Consider the following 15,210-nt stretch of genomic DNA (forward strand, 5'->3'; position numbering starts at 1 on the left):
GTGATATTGTTGAGTTGTAGTCGGGTGGGAAATTCATACAAGTGTTTGGTTGTAAGGGAGTTTATGCAACAACCCTAATTAATCATGTTGTCTTTGTGCTAAAGCTTTAAAGCTCATGTAAGCCCCATTGTTTTATGTTCGTGCCATACAAAGGAGGCTTCGTTTAAACAGTTAAATCATTTTCCATGTAACAGCCCTAATAAATTATGTTGTCCTTTTGGTAAAGCTCCAGGATCATGCAAGCCCCATTGTATGTACAGTGTGTCATCTGTTCATGGTATACTAATGAGGTTTCCTGTAACCAGCTTCTTTTTTATGCATAGGTATATGACAAACTAATTTGACTATATGCAAGATAGTGAAGTTTCAACTAGAATAGCAATGAATGAATTGGATTGTCTTTGATTTTGCCTTAAACTTCCTACTCATTATTGACATTTATATAGGTTATCCAAACATTGTCTGCTAACATTGTTTATTGGTGAACTTACCTAAGAAAATGGCAGTGTGCAACAGGGAAAACAATGTCCTGGCAGGAAAATTAAACATTCCATGTAACCACTCTCTCAAGACACTGAGCCTAAAAAACATGTCAACGAGTTTTTGTCTGAGATTACATCCCATTATTAAACCAACTGCCGTTCAAACCCAGAGTACTGTTAAGAACATGCATATAGAAAAATTATACATCATTCTTCCACATTTTGAAAACTCGCCTAGTATCGCTGTTTAAATAGAACTAAAATATGTTATCAGGGAGTAAGAGCGAATCTCTAACCGGACACTAATCTTAATGGGAGTAGAGGCTAATACTGTCGCATGTCCACGATTAGGGAAATCCAGAAACAAAATAAATTATCTAAATGGTTCCATTATCGTCTCTTTGCATATCAACATTTTTGACTAATTTATTTTATAAACCCAAACAGAACATTTTTACTTGTTTTTGCAAAGACCAAAGCTTCTGATAATTTACAAATTTATATAAAATTTTAAAAAAGAACTGCTGGAGGGGCATCAGCTATACAGGATAAGTAATAAAGATTAAAAAACACAACACATATTCACGAACTGCAAGACTTTAACTTCAAGTGTAAAGTTGTTTTCAGTCTTCTTTCCTTCTTCCTTTTTATATTCAAAAACACAAATGTACCTTAATCCGACATAGAGACCCTCTTCAGACGGAGAGGCAAAAAGTCACATCTTATCCTAAATTCTTAATCACCAAGAATGCAAAGTGGTTGTCTCATGCTTAGCTCCGCTTTAAGCTCAGGGAATTTCTCCAAATCATGGGACATGCCTAAAGTTCTCTGCACATATGGGAAAAAAAATTGAACAAAACACTTAAATGAAAATGCATCATTTCCATAAAATGTGATATAAAGTGTGAAATAAGTTGGTAATGCAATCAAGAAAGCATTTGGCTTCAAGAACTATCAGTCGCATTTATTACTCAAAACATTAATAATAGATGAAGGGTTTTGAACTGGTTACTAATAAGTTTACAGAGAAAAAAAGGGGAAAGTTACCAAGGCGGCAACATGTGCATCTTGTAGAATATTCCCATCTATCTCCAGTCTGGCAATAGGAAAATCTGGAAGGTGTCCTGATTGTTTCTTACCAAGCAAGTCACCAGGTCCGCGAAGAACAAGATCCATGTTTGCTAGGTGAAAACCATCTTGCGAGCTTTCAAGCACCTTTAACCGACTTAAGCTACTGATGGTAGATGCTACTAATATACATTTTGATTTCCTCACTCCACGACCTACTCGTCCTCTAAGTTGGTGCAACTGGGCCATTCCAAATCTTTCAGCATTCATAACGACCATCATAGATGCATCTGGAACATCCACACCAATCTCAATAACTTGTGTAGCTAGCAGTATATGAGTTTCACCAGATCTAAAACGTCTCAATGCTTCATCTTTCTCGTCACTTTTCATTTTCCCGTGCAGAAGCCCACAGTTATAATCTGTAAACTTACTAGATATAGTTTCAAAATCAGCTGAAGCAGCACGAAGTTGAGGCAGCTGCTCAGAGAGCTCAATTACCGGATACACCAAATATATTTTTCCTCCTGCTTTTAGTTCATCTAACATAATCTGTCGTATTAAAGATCCTTGCGTCAGATAAGAACAAAATTAATGGAGTTTAAAAAGACTTTTATACAAAGAAGCTGCTTCACCAATATAAAAATATATCCTCTAGAATTTAGCACATTAAATATAGGTATATAAGTTTGTGTTGCTTTATGTTCAAATTTCAATGTTGCATAAAGCAGTAAATCTCAGTATCATGCATTTCCATTATTAGTTAGCCAGTGACCCAGTTGATCATACTTGAACAAAAGACAAAAAAGGTAATTACATTTGCAAGTACGAAACAACTACTGCTGATAACTGTATAGACTAATTTTCACGGAACCGGCAAGCATTAGTCAATAAGTGAAGAACAGAAACATGGATAACTATACAAGGATCAATTAACTTCTTAGTTTTTGAGAAATTATTGGAGTCATCAGTCGTCACTACGTGCATGGGATTTTCAGCACTAAATCTTTAGGAAAATAATTTAGCAAAAAAAAACTTTGGGAAAATGCAAGTAAAAAAAAAGCTGACTGGAGGGGGGAGTTCAAGACTAAATCTACCTCTATACCTGGTTGATCAAACAACCGATACAGTCAATAAAGGACACCAGTTAATGGCTAAACCATTGTTCCATGACTCAAGCCATTTTGTACAGGTCAATGCACTGGCCTGATTTTGCTTCAAAAAGTAGTGGTTTGAGCTTGACTAATTAACTATTAATTTAATACAAGTATATATCGGTACAATGCTTTTAAAGAAGTTGATATTAGTGTTTCTCATCGCAGAAGGCATAAACTGACCTGGTAGACCTTCGAAAAGCCAGATTCATTCCCTTCAATAATACATGTCTCGATAGGTATCCTTCCAGGAGGCAAGTCAGTGATCTGTGATTTCAAGAAATTGTCAGTCAACACTTAAGAATAAAATATATATACAAAAAAACAATTAAATCAATAAACATATTGGTTAAGTTAATCAAGTTTCTAGTAACAGCAACGTTTCATAGTACATGTTTTGCTACACAGATCAATATCTTTAAGACCAACAATAACACCATGCAAACAATTTGAGCCAGCATGCTTCAACAGCATACATGTATCTTTGAGATTTATACATTATAACAAGTTATACATACTTGGGTCAAGGACATATCGCCATACAAGGCCAGAGCAAGTGTCCTTGGAATTGGGGTGGCCGACATAGCAAGAATATGAGGAGCCATATACTCGGCCTTGGGAGAGGCACTTGAATCATTCCCTGCTAGTGTCGAACTCAAAGAGTTAAAATATAACTGCAAAATATTAATGTGTGAGTAAGTAAGTTAATAATATAGTAAAACATATATTCATATGTCACACAAGGATACTAATACTACAATAACTCTCATCAACTACTTCTGGCAAAAAAGTTAAACATCCTTCAAAGTATATTATTGAGCACCCCTCGTGATTGGCACCCTTCAAAATATATTATCAAGCACCCCTCATGGTTAAATAGTCAGAAATAATTTTGGGGTCTTTGAGCAACTAACTATCAAGATCTGGTCTTGGGTGATAAGAATTAATTAAAATACTTTGGAACTACAACTTTATTGCATTCTACTGGAAGTAGTCTCCAACACTATCATACTTCACAAAACACAAGTACATAATCTATTTACAGTTGATAGGTTGACAAATTGAAGATTTATATTTTCTGTTTGTTCCAAAATAACAAACACATTTCTAACACCTCAAGCTCCAATTCACAGGACTTAGGCCTGGCGGGCTTTAATATCATCAATAACGCCGAAACTCAAAATTCTTAAACCCCTACGCATTAACGCCTATACAACAATAAACCACAACTCAATCCAAAAGGGTACCTACTTAAATACACCTGGACAAAGCTTTCATAGGCATCTATATAAGCTTATTTTCCAATCTGGGATGTAACAAGTTTGTGGTCGCATGAAGTTCCAATTGTGTCAAAGATGTGTAGGATATTAAGCACTGTCCTTAAACAACCCAATTATGGACTTATAACATGACTCTACAAGATTTTACAAAAGTGTGGGCCTGGCATAGTTCTCAGAAACATTTGCTTTTTAGGTCAATTACAGCAGAAGGAAAGACTGGAAACACTGTAAATAGGTGTTTTTATCAGCAATTCTCTAAAGAATTAAGAAACTGACAGTATGATTTTCCCTAACAAATTAATTGGCTCCAATATTAAGATAAGTTTGGCTTCTCAAAAGGCTTCTATAGTAGGTGCTTCTAGCAGGGATATTGTTCATGGTGACCAGAAACTACAGCAAATGAGAGCTCTTCAGAAAGTTAAAAAGGAAAATATTTTAACATTTGGGGCAGAAAATTATTCACAGCCTTGTTATATTATTAACCACAAAAAAAAAAATACTAGCAGGCACACAGTTTAGGGTGTCACTCAACCCACCCCAAGATACATTTCATCTTGTATATAATTAACAAAAACTAGGCTTTACCTAATAATGTAACATCTTATTATGACAAAAACGTATATCAAATGTTAGATTCTATAACATTTTGATTTTAAATTTCTTTAAGAGATAATACATTAAATTCAATATGTTAAGTGAAATTGTTTTTAAATTCTTTCATTTTAATCTTTAAGCATTCATTTTTCTATAAAAAACAAAGGGTGATGATCGTGTTCCCTAGTGTTCTTTATAAAAGAGTGTTCTCTCTAGAAGGCAACATTATTTATATCTTCTGGACATAAAAAAAATCTGAAACGTTAAACTGAAGCAAGATTTAAAAAAAAGCTCATTTTTTACTTCCACAAAACACCATCAGAATCTTTAAATCATCACCCATGATTAATGCATGCCACAAGGATAAACAAATATTTCTCCAAATCAAATATATTATGCAAAAACTTGCATTTCTCTTGCTTCCATTATATATTACTTCCAAGCTAAAAAATCTTCACCCTCATTTTCCTTTTTATTTTTATCTGTGCTGGGGATAGGGAAATGGAAGTCGAGGGGTTTTTAAAGGCTTAGATATTCCTCGAGGCAATAGAAACAAACGCACCTTGCTATTGAACCTCCCTCTCTGAATCACACCAAAACGGTGTTGTTCGTCCACCACAGCAATGCGCAAAGCTGAGAACTCTACTTTTTCTGCAATCAAACTGTGAGTTCCAATGACCAACGAGATGTCACCAGCTCGCAGACCCTGTTAATCAAAGATGACATATTAATCATAACTGTAACAGCAGACTAATGAGATACTGGGGACATGCCTCACGAATTAGCCGTGACTGTTTTGATGGGGTGGACCCTGTCAGCAGAGCAACAGAAGGTTTGTCATGCTCATCCCCCATATCCTCTAGCAAACTAAGAAGGTGCTCATAGTGCTGGACCGCAAGCAACTCAGTGGGAACCATGAAAGCAGCCTACAAATCGGAAAATATAGAAGTCTAATTTAAATAAGAGCTTTATATCAATTATATACCATACACATTAAAATCCAAAGCTTGTGTTCACTTGAGAAATTACAAAGGGTGGGCATAGAATGAAAATTTATGAAAATAAGTAAGAGGTGTAATAGGGGTTGATGGAGAGGAGAATGGACAAGATCCTAAATGGAGTGTTATAAATTATGATCAAGATTGTGAAAAAGTTTGAGTGGGACAAAAGAACCAATCCTACTTAAAAACTGGAAGGAATGAACTTATTATACGAGCTACGTAGGTTGGTACAGAATGATAATTCAAAATTATTTTTATGTACATTTATGCATCATATACACTCCTTTTCATCCAGATCTATCAATTTAAACTAGCCTTCACTCATCTATATTTAAAGTGAATAAATTAATAATACAATTAAATTCTTACACTCAATAAAACCCTTATCATATATAATATTTTTCACTATCACCTCTTTCACTCTCACTTCCACCTCTAGTTTTATCCACATGTTATTGCTTTCATTCTTTATGTTCCTTCAAACTCAACACAGCCTTAGTAGAAGATGGTGAAACGGATGGAAGGAAGGGATATTATGCATTAAATATTTTTTTGCAAAACAGTCTATATACGATTCCATACATTGCAAGTGATAACAAGAAGAAAAAATGACGATGAACTCATATGAAGTACAATCCTTGACAGTAGAGACAATAGATATCAAGGTTGAAGACGATAAACCTGAAAACCTGAGGCAATGACTTCCATGCATGCCAAGAAAGCCACCACAGTTTTCCCACATCCCACATCACCCTGAGAACATACAATGAGTTCTACAACTTAGGAAGAGCACATATGCGTACAGCTAAACAAGTATTATTTTACTTTACAATGTAGACCAGTATGTGGTCAACCAATTACAATATATCAATGACAAAATCTGAAATATCAATCATCTCTCAAACTATATAGATATGCTCAAACTCGACCAACCAACCGACACCTTTTACCACATCATTTAGTATGCAGCTGTGCTCTTTTATTAGCATTTTGATGTAAAAGGCGGGACAAAGATCAAACAAATTTGACATGTGACAGACTGACAGCTAATCATGGAACAATCTCCATTACTATATATAGATCATTCAAACACGAGAGGCTATTACCCTGAACTTCTAACAACAAGAACATATATACACACCCACATATGACATGCCCATCAAAAAATTTTATACTAAAATGAAAGATGAGAATGATTAAAAACACGAGTAAAAAAATAAATCAAGACCTGCAAAAGTCGATACATAGGAATTTGCCGCTTGAGGTCCCAGATAATTTCTGAAGCGGCATTCAGTTGACTACGTGTAAGTGAATACGGAAGAGCCCTCAAAAAATGCTTGGTAAGATTGCACCAGTCCTCAGCAAAAACCGCATTCACTTCAGGCTTCCTGTACTTGTCAAGTAATTTGTCCTTTTCTATTTGTGTACCAAGTCCTTCAAGCATTTGGAAAAGACGTCCTAACTGTTAAATATTGATAGTATAGTCGTAAGCATTTCGACTTAATGGTTGGAAAAGGTGGTTAAGATATTAGTGACAATAATATTGTAGAGATTTAGATGCGAACATCAAAAGTCTAAATGATGTAAGCTTGCAACAGAGTTCAAGAAATTATAATTAGCAGCAACAAGTTGATGCATGAACCTGATGCTACATGCCAATCTACAGGAACAGATAAAGCACAAACAATCTGGGCGATCATAGCTTGCTTAGATCGTCATTATAAATCACAAAAATAAAATAAAATAAAATAAATCCATATATTAAATTGCATGCACATGTATGAATTATGATACATAATAATTGTGCAGATTGACTTGAAGATGGTATCAAAACTATAAAAGTGAATTTTCCCCATTTCAACATTAATAATTCAATCACCTGAAGATAAAAGAAGTCGTCAAAGATAAGCCTTCTGCGAGCTGAATCGGCCATGTCTATGTTCTCTGGCTGGTGTATACCAAGATAAGCCTGCATTGGAAATAATAAGACATGAAGATCACATAAAGTCCATCTTCTAATGCTGGATGGATGTTGAAAAAGTGATATAACACTACACATATATTATAAATTTCAGCAGGCCATTTGTTACATATCATACACTAACGCAGTTATTATATTCTTCACTTGATTGCTTTTACCAATATGTAAAAGCCTTGAAGTATAACGTATGATGCTAAATTTTAACCACTTAGGTAGACAGGAAACCCTCCATGCACATTTTTTATATGCTAATCACAAATAGAACTGACATAAAGTACTTCACACCAATATTATTGTAAGAACTACGTCGATTTCTTTTAATAGGTTCGCGGTATCAACATATCATACAAAAAGTGCCTAGCAATTATTAGATTGTCAACATTCAACTAAGTATTACTCCATTGTCATAGAGACTTTAGTCTTTTAAAAATCCACATAGTAGCCAATTACAATTTAAGATTAGCAACACAAAATACCAAAGTCATTTCATATTCAGATTTTTTTTATCAATCTATGAAATTAGTCAAACTCCTTGGATATAAAACATAAAAATAAATTGCCACTAACATACAAATTACCAAATTAAAAAAAATAAATTATCTGTTGCTCTGCTTGTTGACTTGTTATCACATATTTGATTTTAATTTAATTATAGAAGTGAAAATAAGTTTCTTATATTTCAACGAGCATCTTGCATTTGATTAGTATATATAAAGAGAAATATTTAGGGTGTAGCAGGACTCAAAATTGTTTGCCTCTTAGGCGGATACCTCTTGGGCTTCTGCTGTCTTGTTTAAATCAAATAACCACGCTTATCAACATAACAACTAAAAATTAAAAAATAACAACAAACTGCTACGTAGTTTCATCTTCTACAAAGTTTACACTTACATCCCGGAGGGGTACAAGTCCAAATTCCTCAGTAATATTCCTTGGAATAGGATCAATATTTCCAGGCAAGACAGGTAGCACTCTGCATATGCACAATTGAGATGACTGAGTTTTAAGAACATTAAAAGAGAAGAATAATTTGTAACAATATACGCCACATTATTTATTTTAAGAACAAAAAAATCTCAAGTCAGTCCCTAATGGCAGCTATATGTTGCATGAAATGCATAACTTATTACTGACATCGGTAATTCACGAAATGGCACATATCTAACATTGTAATCAGTAAAAATTTTAAAGTTCAGTTGCAACCAACTTTATATTTTACTAGTATGTTTGAGTCTTCATCAGTCTCTTATTAAATAAGAAACAAAAACAACAGAGAGAAGTTGGAAATTATGAGAAGATGGAATTCTGCACTTTCGAGTGAACTGTGTCATTCTCTTATATGATTACAATATTATATCATATCACACCACATAATAAAACAAGTGCCATCTTTTATTGATATTGATGATACATGTAATTGAAGGCAAAGAGGGAAGATTTTGCGAGACTTTGCTTGGAAAACGGGTTGATTATTCAGGGTGTTCTGTCACTGTCGTGGGCCCCTCACTTTCATTACATCAATGCGGATTGCCCCGTGAAATAGCAATAGAGCTTTTCCAGAAATTTGTAATTCGTAGTCTAATTAGACAACATATTGCTTCGAATATAGGAGTCGCTAAGAGTAAAGTTCGGAAAAAAAACCGATTGTATCGGAAATACTGCGGGAAGTTATGCGGGGGCATCCTGTAACAATCAGTATTTACCCCAAAAGAACAATTCACCCAGCCAATTTTACATCTGAATCTCAGTAAATGACTCTTGAAAGCAAGAAAATAATCAAGAAACAACTTTGATTTCAAGACAGCTAGAGAAGAATCCTATCATAGGAAAGAATGAAGTCCACACAACGCTGTGCATGAACTAATTTAAGTAATTGATTTACTAAAAGTTCGATAAACAAACCTTGAGATTATATTTTTAAGAATATTCGGGTTTATGCCACCCTTAGAAGGGTAGATCGGATATGGTCTTTCTGTTCCAGAAGCACACGAGGCATTCCCATCTGGAATCACATCCATATTATATTCCCTCATCTCGTAGTGGTCTTTGGCATGCATAGACCTCACCTAGATCAAAAATTCATCATTCAGGAAAGTGGTCACACCAAATATTACCCCCAGATAAATAAAACATGAAGTAAACTAATTGAACACAAAAACAAATGGAGGGAGGACTGAGAAAGTATAGATTTATAATACTACAAAACCAAATGCAGAAGTTTGTATGAAGATTATATATCTATAGACTAACACCAATCCAACTTTTTTGATCTTGAAGCATATGAATTGATAGGCAGGTAAACAAGGATGGAATTTTGAGGATAGATAACATGGTAATGATATGTAATGGATATGGATTTTTTTATAGAATTTTTTAGGTAACACCGATCTATTATAAAATTCATGTGTATTTGCCCTTTTAAAGCTCTTGTCTTAGCATGTTTAATAACAAATTAATGCAATAAATTCAACAGAAAGCATATATGAAAGACAAAAGTACCAACATTCTGTACTTAGCATAGGGTTGGAAGGATTTCACAAAAAAAAGTATGGGGTTGGAAGGAGACTATAACCTAATTGCCATTTTTTTATCCTCATCATTACATTCTATTTTCCTGAAAAGGTAACATATAACTACTGACCTTACCACTGACACAGACAATTTCTCCCTCCTTATGCTTAGCCTGAAGACTTTTGAGAAATGGCTGAAATGTGAAACGAGTCCCACGGAAAAATTTCATTAAATGTAGGTAAACAGTTTTCTTTCTTTTGTACTCGATTTCATCAGTGTACTGCTCAGAAGTTGAATCAATCTCCGTAATCTCACAGCCTACCACGACCTCAAGAAAAGACAAGGTAAAACTAGCCCTCACTCCCCTGCATTATTCAAAATCAAAAATTTATTCTAGTTCTTCAAAAAATTATTTTTTTGTAATGCAAGATGACATTTATATAACAGAAGAATATATAACTAGAGCAGCATGAACTAGAGTTATACAATGTGAAAAGCCCATTCTTTGGTATTTAATATTAAAATTGTATAGCTATTGTTTAGCAAAAAAAAAATTGTATATTTATTATTTGTTAATATTATCTCCTTTCTTGATGTAGAAGATGTTGATCACCTTGAGGATAAAACTTTTCCAACAAAACTGAAGTACTGCCCATCCTCAATTCCAATCTGTGCATCGTGTAGATCGGCATAGGTCCGAGGGAAATGGTGAAGCAGTTTCCGCAGCTACATTATTGAATTTAAATTTCAAATTTCAGCCGCTCATTAGAATAAAAAAACCCAAACTAAAACTATATTGTTGCAAATCTAATCACCTCACCGTGTGTAAACCACAATTTTCCAGCTGACTGCTCTGTTTTTTACTCAATTTTGGAATAAAACTTATAGGTTTGTCAAGAAATAAGTCAACTGATGAAGTAGTTTGCTGGTTTTCAAGTGTAGTTCCACTGCCAGCATCATCAATGAAGGGCTCTGGATCTAATTTAGGTTCAACCTTTAAAGTTTGGGAGTTGGATTGCAAAGGAGAAGTATAAGATGTTATGTCCCTTGAAGAAGAAGATTTTGCGACACGGAGGCTGGCAGCTTGAGAAAGCCATATTTCACCAGTAACACTACTGCCGGAAACTGAATTGGTCTCCACAGTCTGAGAGTCCAAAGATGCAGATAACTTATAATTGTCTTCGTTATTCGATGAGGGAGATTCTAAATTATGAGTGCTGGCCATAGAAGGCCATGCCTCGTAGAAACTATCAGGATTAGCCCACATTGTACTGACAGCGGTTGGGGAAAAATCCTTACAAATTTGACCTGCTAAAAGATCAATCCTTTCAGGAATATAGGTGTTCTCATCATACAACTTCACCTTTGGAGATTGACCCAAAATGATTGAAGGAAATCGTTTACGTGCAAAATTAAAATCACCCGCTGCATCTTTCTTGTTCATGCCAGATATTGTCGAGGCGCTTTCATTCTCAAATAAATCATTTAGATCACCGTAGCCCATCAGGATGGAAACCTATTAATCATAAAGTTGTTATTGATACTGAAAGTTGTATCTACAAAGGACAAAAGCTAGATGTGAAAGTTACATAAACTTAGGACAAGCAGAGAAGGAAGAACAGCCAAAAAATTGTTCATACAAATAGAATTAGCTTAACAAGGCACAACTAATTATAACAGCATGATTGCAGTAGAATAGTAGATATATGTGACACCGTTAAAAAAGGGTGCATAAACATCTCAATTTGGCATATGGTGAAGCAACAGACCACCCAAATCTACGTGAGCTGTTGCATCCCAGAAAAGATGCTACGATAAAGTGCAAATTCATAAACTTGAACTGCACACCTTATTTAGCAGCTTGGATCGATCTGTAATGCTTGCCCGCTCATAACTGCCCACCTCCTTCAACAAGCTTTCTGCAAACTTATGCTTTGATCGAGAGCACAATTTCGAAACCTTAGAGAAAAGGAAATTATTAAACCTGAAATAATGCACAAAACAATTTAATATAATCAACTATTGAGTATGGATTATGGAGCTTAAGCCATAAAAACGTAAGTTACTAAATATCATTCTTGGCTCATAGATAAAAAACAAAACACACCTCATTTTCCTTCCCAACACATTTGTATAGCCTCTCTCAGCTTCAAATATTATAGCACTTCTCAGACATTTCTCACTGAAAGACTGCAAATACAAGAAATCGACAAACTTGATTATTTTAGATATAACCTATGTAAGGTGGAAGATTAAGAATAAGGTCTCCCCATACACTTCATGTTACAGTCAAAGACTCAATAACACTATTATTTTATTTTATTTGGCGGGAGTCAAAGCACTATTATTCATGTCCAGTGACCTTGACCATATTTACTTCTTATTTGTGGTTGCCAGTTGATATACTTTTAGGTATAGGGAGGGGAGATGAGGATCAAACTGTAGACCTCTTTGGATCACCTTTGCAAATGCTTAGGCACTTATTGATTCTCTCATGAAACATAATTTGTTAATACAAGAAACTTATATGCTGAGTCAATTTTAGATTCAAAAGCTTTGATAGGCTAAGGAGCGTAACAGATTGGAGATGGAATTACAAGACATTTATTAAATTTCAAGTAGTTTTTGAGTGAGATTTCTTGTTCACAACACACTCGTGTCTAAAGACCAAAGGGACACAAAGATAAGGATCGCTCCCTTTCTCTGGAAGGTGTACAGTGCATCTCAAATATATTAGACAGCTGATTAGCTAAATACTCTCTACAATCAAATCATGGTTTCTTTTTCTGTCTGATTCCCATTTAAATAGGCATACGACCAATTTCAATCGAAGTTATTTTTTTTAAGTAATATGGGTAAAAATTGAAACTTTTAACAGGACGTTCTTATTTTTATACTTTCCAGTCTCCTATGCAAAATGTTTCTCTACTAAATACAGATGAATTATCAATATAGTTTTTTATCTGATTAAACACATATGGACATTTGAAGTACAGGCTACTACAAGCCTAAAGATGATTGTTGATGGGAGACACAAGTGATGATAAAAATTAACTTTCTATATTTATAAAATAATATATTAGATATTTAAAACATAGAGAAAATTGAAAATGTCTTTAGCTGATATCCAGGGCCCAGCTATCTAAATATTTATCATCATGTTTATATGTTTATTTGTAATAAGTCCAGATGTATGTGGCTTTACTAAATTAGGATTTCTTTATTTTTAGGTTTCCAATCCTATACAAGTCACGTAATATCCCACATAACTTAAAGAATTGAACTACTAAAGAGTAAGAGTAAAGAGTTAATCTCTTCATCTAGGGATTACGAACTTGCGATCCATCATCTTTTATTCTTTCTATGGTTTGGAAACCTCAGTGGTAGTGATTGGTCCGTGATTAATCACCCTAGTTGTGTTTTATTCGTGTTTCCCATTCTTGTCATGCATCAACTGTGTCCTTGCTAAAAACAAAGTCAAATCATTGTCAGTTACAAATTACCTTTAGTACTTCTTTAGTCCCGCACCTTATTCCCGCCCTGCCTCAACTGTTTCCTAACTAAAACTACTGTCAGCTCATCCTTTTTTAAATATGTCAATCAAGTATATTCAGGAAAACCTTTTTCACCTTTCTTTTCTCCAAAAACTACATTATTCCTTCATAGCTATATTTCTGGCCACAAAATGCAGAAACTACTGAAAAACATTCAAAATATATTAAAGGTAATAGGATACCACACTACAAGATTGCACAACAGAGACAGTCAGTGCCATCCACTACAGATCTCCTGCGCGTAGATGCTTGTTGAAATAACACAACCAACCTATAAGAAAAACACTTTACACTCGTTATACTTTAACAACACCATTACATTTAAATTTAACAAAAATCAATGATATCATAGATAATGACCAGGAAAAGTCTCAAAAAATTTGAATCATATCTGCAATAAGCAGTGTGGTTATCTAATATTTTGGAAAGAGGATAGTTGGAATGTTCAACAACAGTTCCAAATTCCACTCAAAACTAAAGGCTTAGCAACTTATGGACTTAAAAAAACACCGAGATCTAAAGTGTGCACATCAAACGTCATTTTGTATATTTCACCGAATTATAAAAGTTTGCCTTAATAAGGAGCTACCTATATCTTAACCATGTCCGATATATTCAATTTACACTAATCAATACCGTAGACTAAACATAAGCACATAAACTAATAATATTCAAAACTAGTCTTCGATTAAGGGCTTACGCGCAGTTATTCATCGAAAAACCACACAGCAATCAGACATATAACAAATTTATCAACAATTAGCTCTAAATTTTGAAAGAGTATCTAAATTGATAGTGTACATAATCATATCATTACAAAAAAGCTAAATAAGTTTACGGAGTTTCGATAAATCGCAAAATACAGAATTATAATCAAGTAAAGCTCCTACTGGTAACGCAATCACACAATAAGCAAAAACGAATAAACTACTAGTTAGCACACAGTGTTACGGTGTAAGCAAAAAACTATAGGAGCAAATCGAGAAATTGTAATAACTGAATTAAGAGGAAAATGAGGGATGAGATATTTACCATGTAAATTCGAAGAGGCTAGGGCTTGTAAAATGAGATATTAATTAATTAATATAGGCGGGAGAGATTTTTATGTGAATGGGGGAGACTTGACATTCCTCTCTTTGCTTCATTTAGAATTTTTAGACTTAAATATTAAATTATTTCAGTTTTTTTCTGATAAAAAAAAAGGATATAATTTCAACTTCTGAATTTAACCTTGAGATATCAGTTTCAGTATTATGTATCTACTATCAATTAGTTTTTTTTGACAGTTTTTTTTACTTCTTAAAGTATGAAAAAATAGATATTTGTTTATGAATTACTAACATGTAAATTTTTCATTTTTTGTTTTATAAGACAGAGGGTATTTTTGCTCAAGAAATAGATCATCAGACTGGATTCCAGATAAAGTGACCTTCAACAAATCTTAAGTTTGCTGATGCAGCAATGCTCCAACGGCACCTCCGAATCCGATATATGTATCAGGTTTTTTTTTATGATTTCTACATTAAAATGGTGTAAAATTTACAAATTATGATTCTATATATTATTTTATTGTTAAAGAATAAAA

The 15,210-nt window shown here is 34.0% G+C and overlaps 1 protein-coding gene across 2 annotated transcripts; it reads right to left on the minus strand.

The window, feature by feature from the left end:
- Positions 1 to 1,063: 1,063 nt before the first annotated feature.
- LOC141666546 (ATP-dependent DNA helicase homolog RECG1, chloroplastic/mitochondrial) lies at positions 1,064 to 14,759 on the minus strand. 2 transcript variants are annotated; one of them, XM_074472603.1, is made up of 18 exons: positions 14,658 to 14,759; positions 13,808 to 13,896; positions 12,179 to 12,261; positions 11,920 to 12,055; positions 10,892 to 11,587; positions 10,685 to 10,797; positions 10,202 to 10,436; positions 9,463 to 9,626; positions 8,452 to 8,533; positions 7,459 to 7,548; positions 6,808 to 7,041; positions 6,261 to 6,332; positions 5,352 to 5,504; positions 5,141 to 5,284; positions 3,223 to 3,378; positions 2,888 to 2,971; positions 1,530 to 2,102; positions 1,064 to 1,310 (listed from the first exon to the last, which is right to left on the minus strand). In XM_074472603.1, the coding sequence occupies exons 2-18, from the start codon at positions 13,844 to 13,846 to the stop codon at positions 1,218 to 1,220; spliced, it is 3,147 nt and encodes a 1,048-aa protein (XP_074328704.1). In that variant the 5' UTR covers positions 13,847 to 13,896; positions 14,658 to 14,759; the 3' UTR covers positions 1,064 to 1,217. The 2 variants fall into 2 exon arrangements, with proteins under 2 accessions (XP_074328704.1, XP_074328705.1); XM_074472604.1 differs by lacking the exon at positions 14,658 to 14,759 and adding an exon at positions 13,575 to 13,653 and having other exon boundaries at positions 13,808 to 14,603.
- Positions 14,760 to 15,210: the final 451 nt, after the last annotated feature.

This window comes from Apium graveolens, chromosome 6 (assembly GCF_009905375.1).
Source record: "Apium graveolens cultivar Ventura chromosome 6, ASM990537v1, whole genome shotgun sequence".
Taxonomy (NCBI): domain Eukaryota; kingdom Viridiplantae; phylum Streptophyta; class Magnoliopsida; order Apiales; family Apiaceae; genus Apium; species Apium graveolens.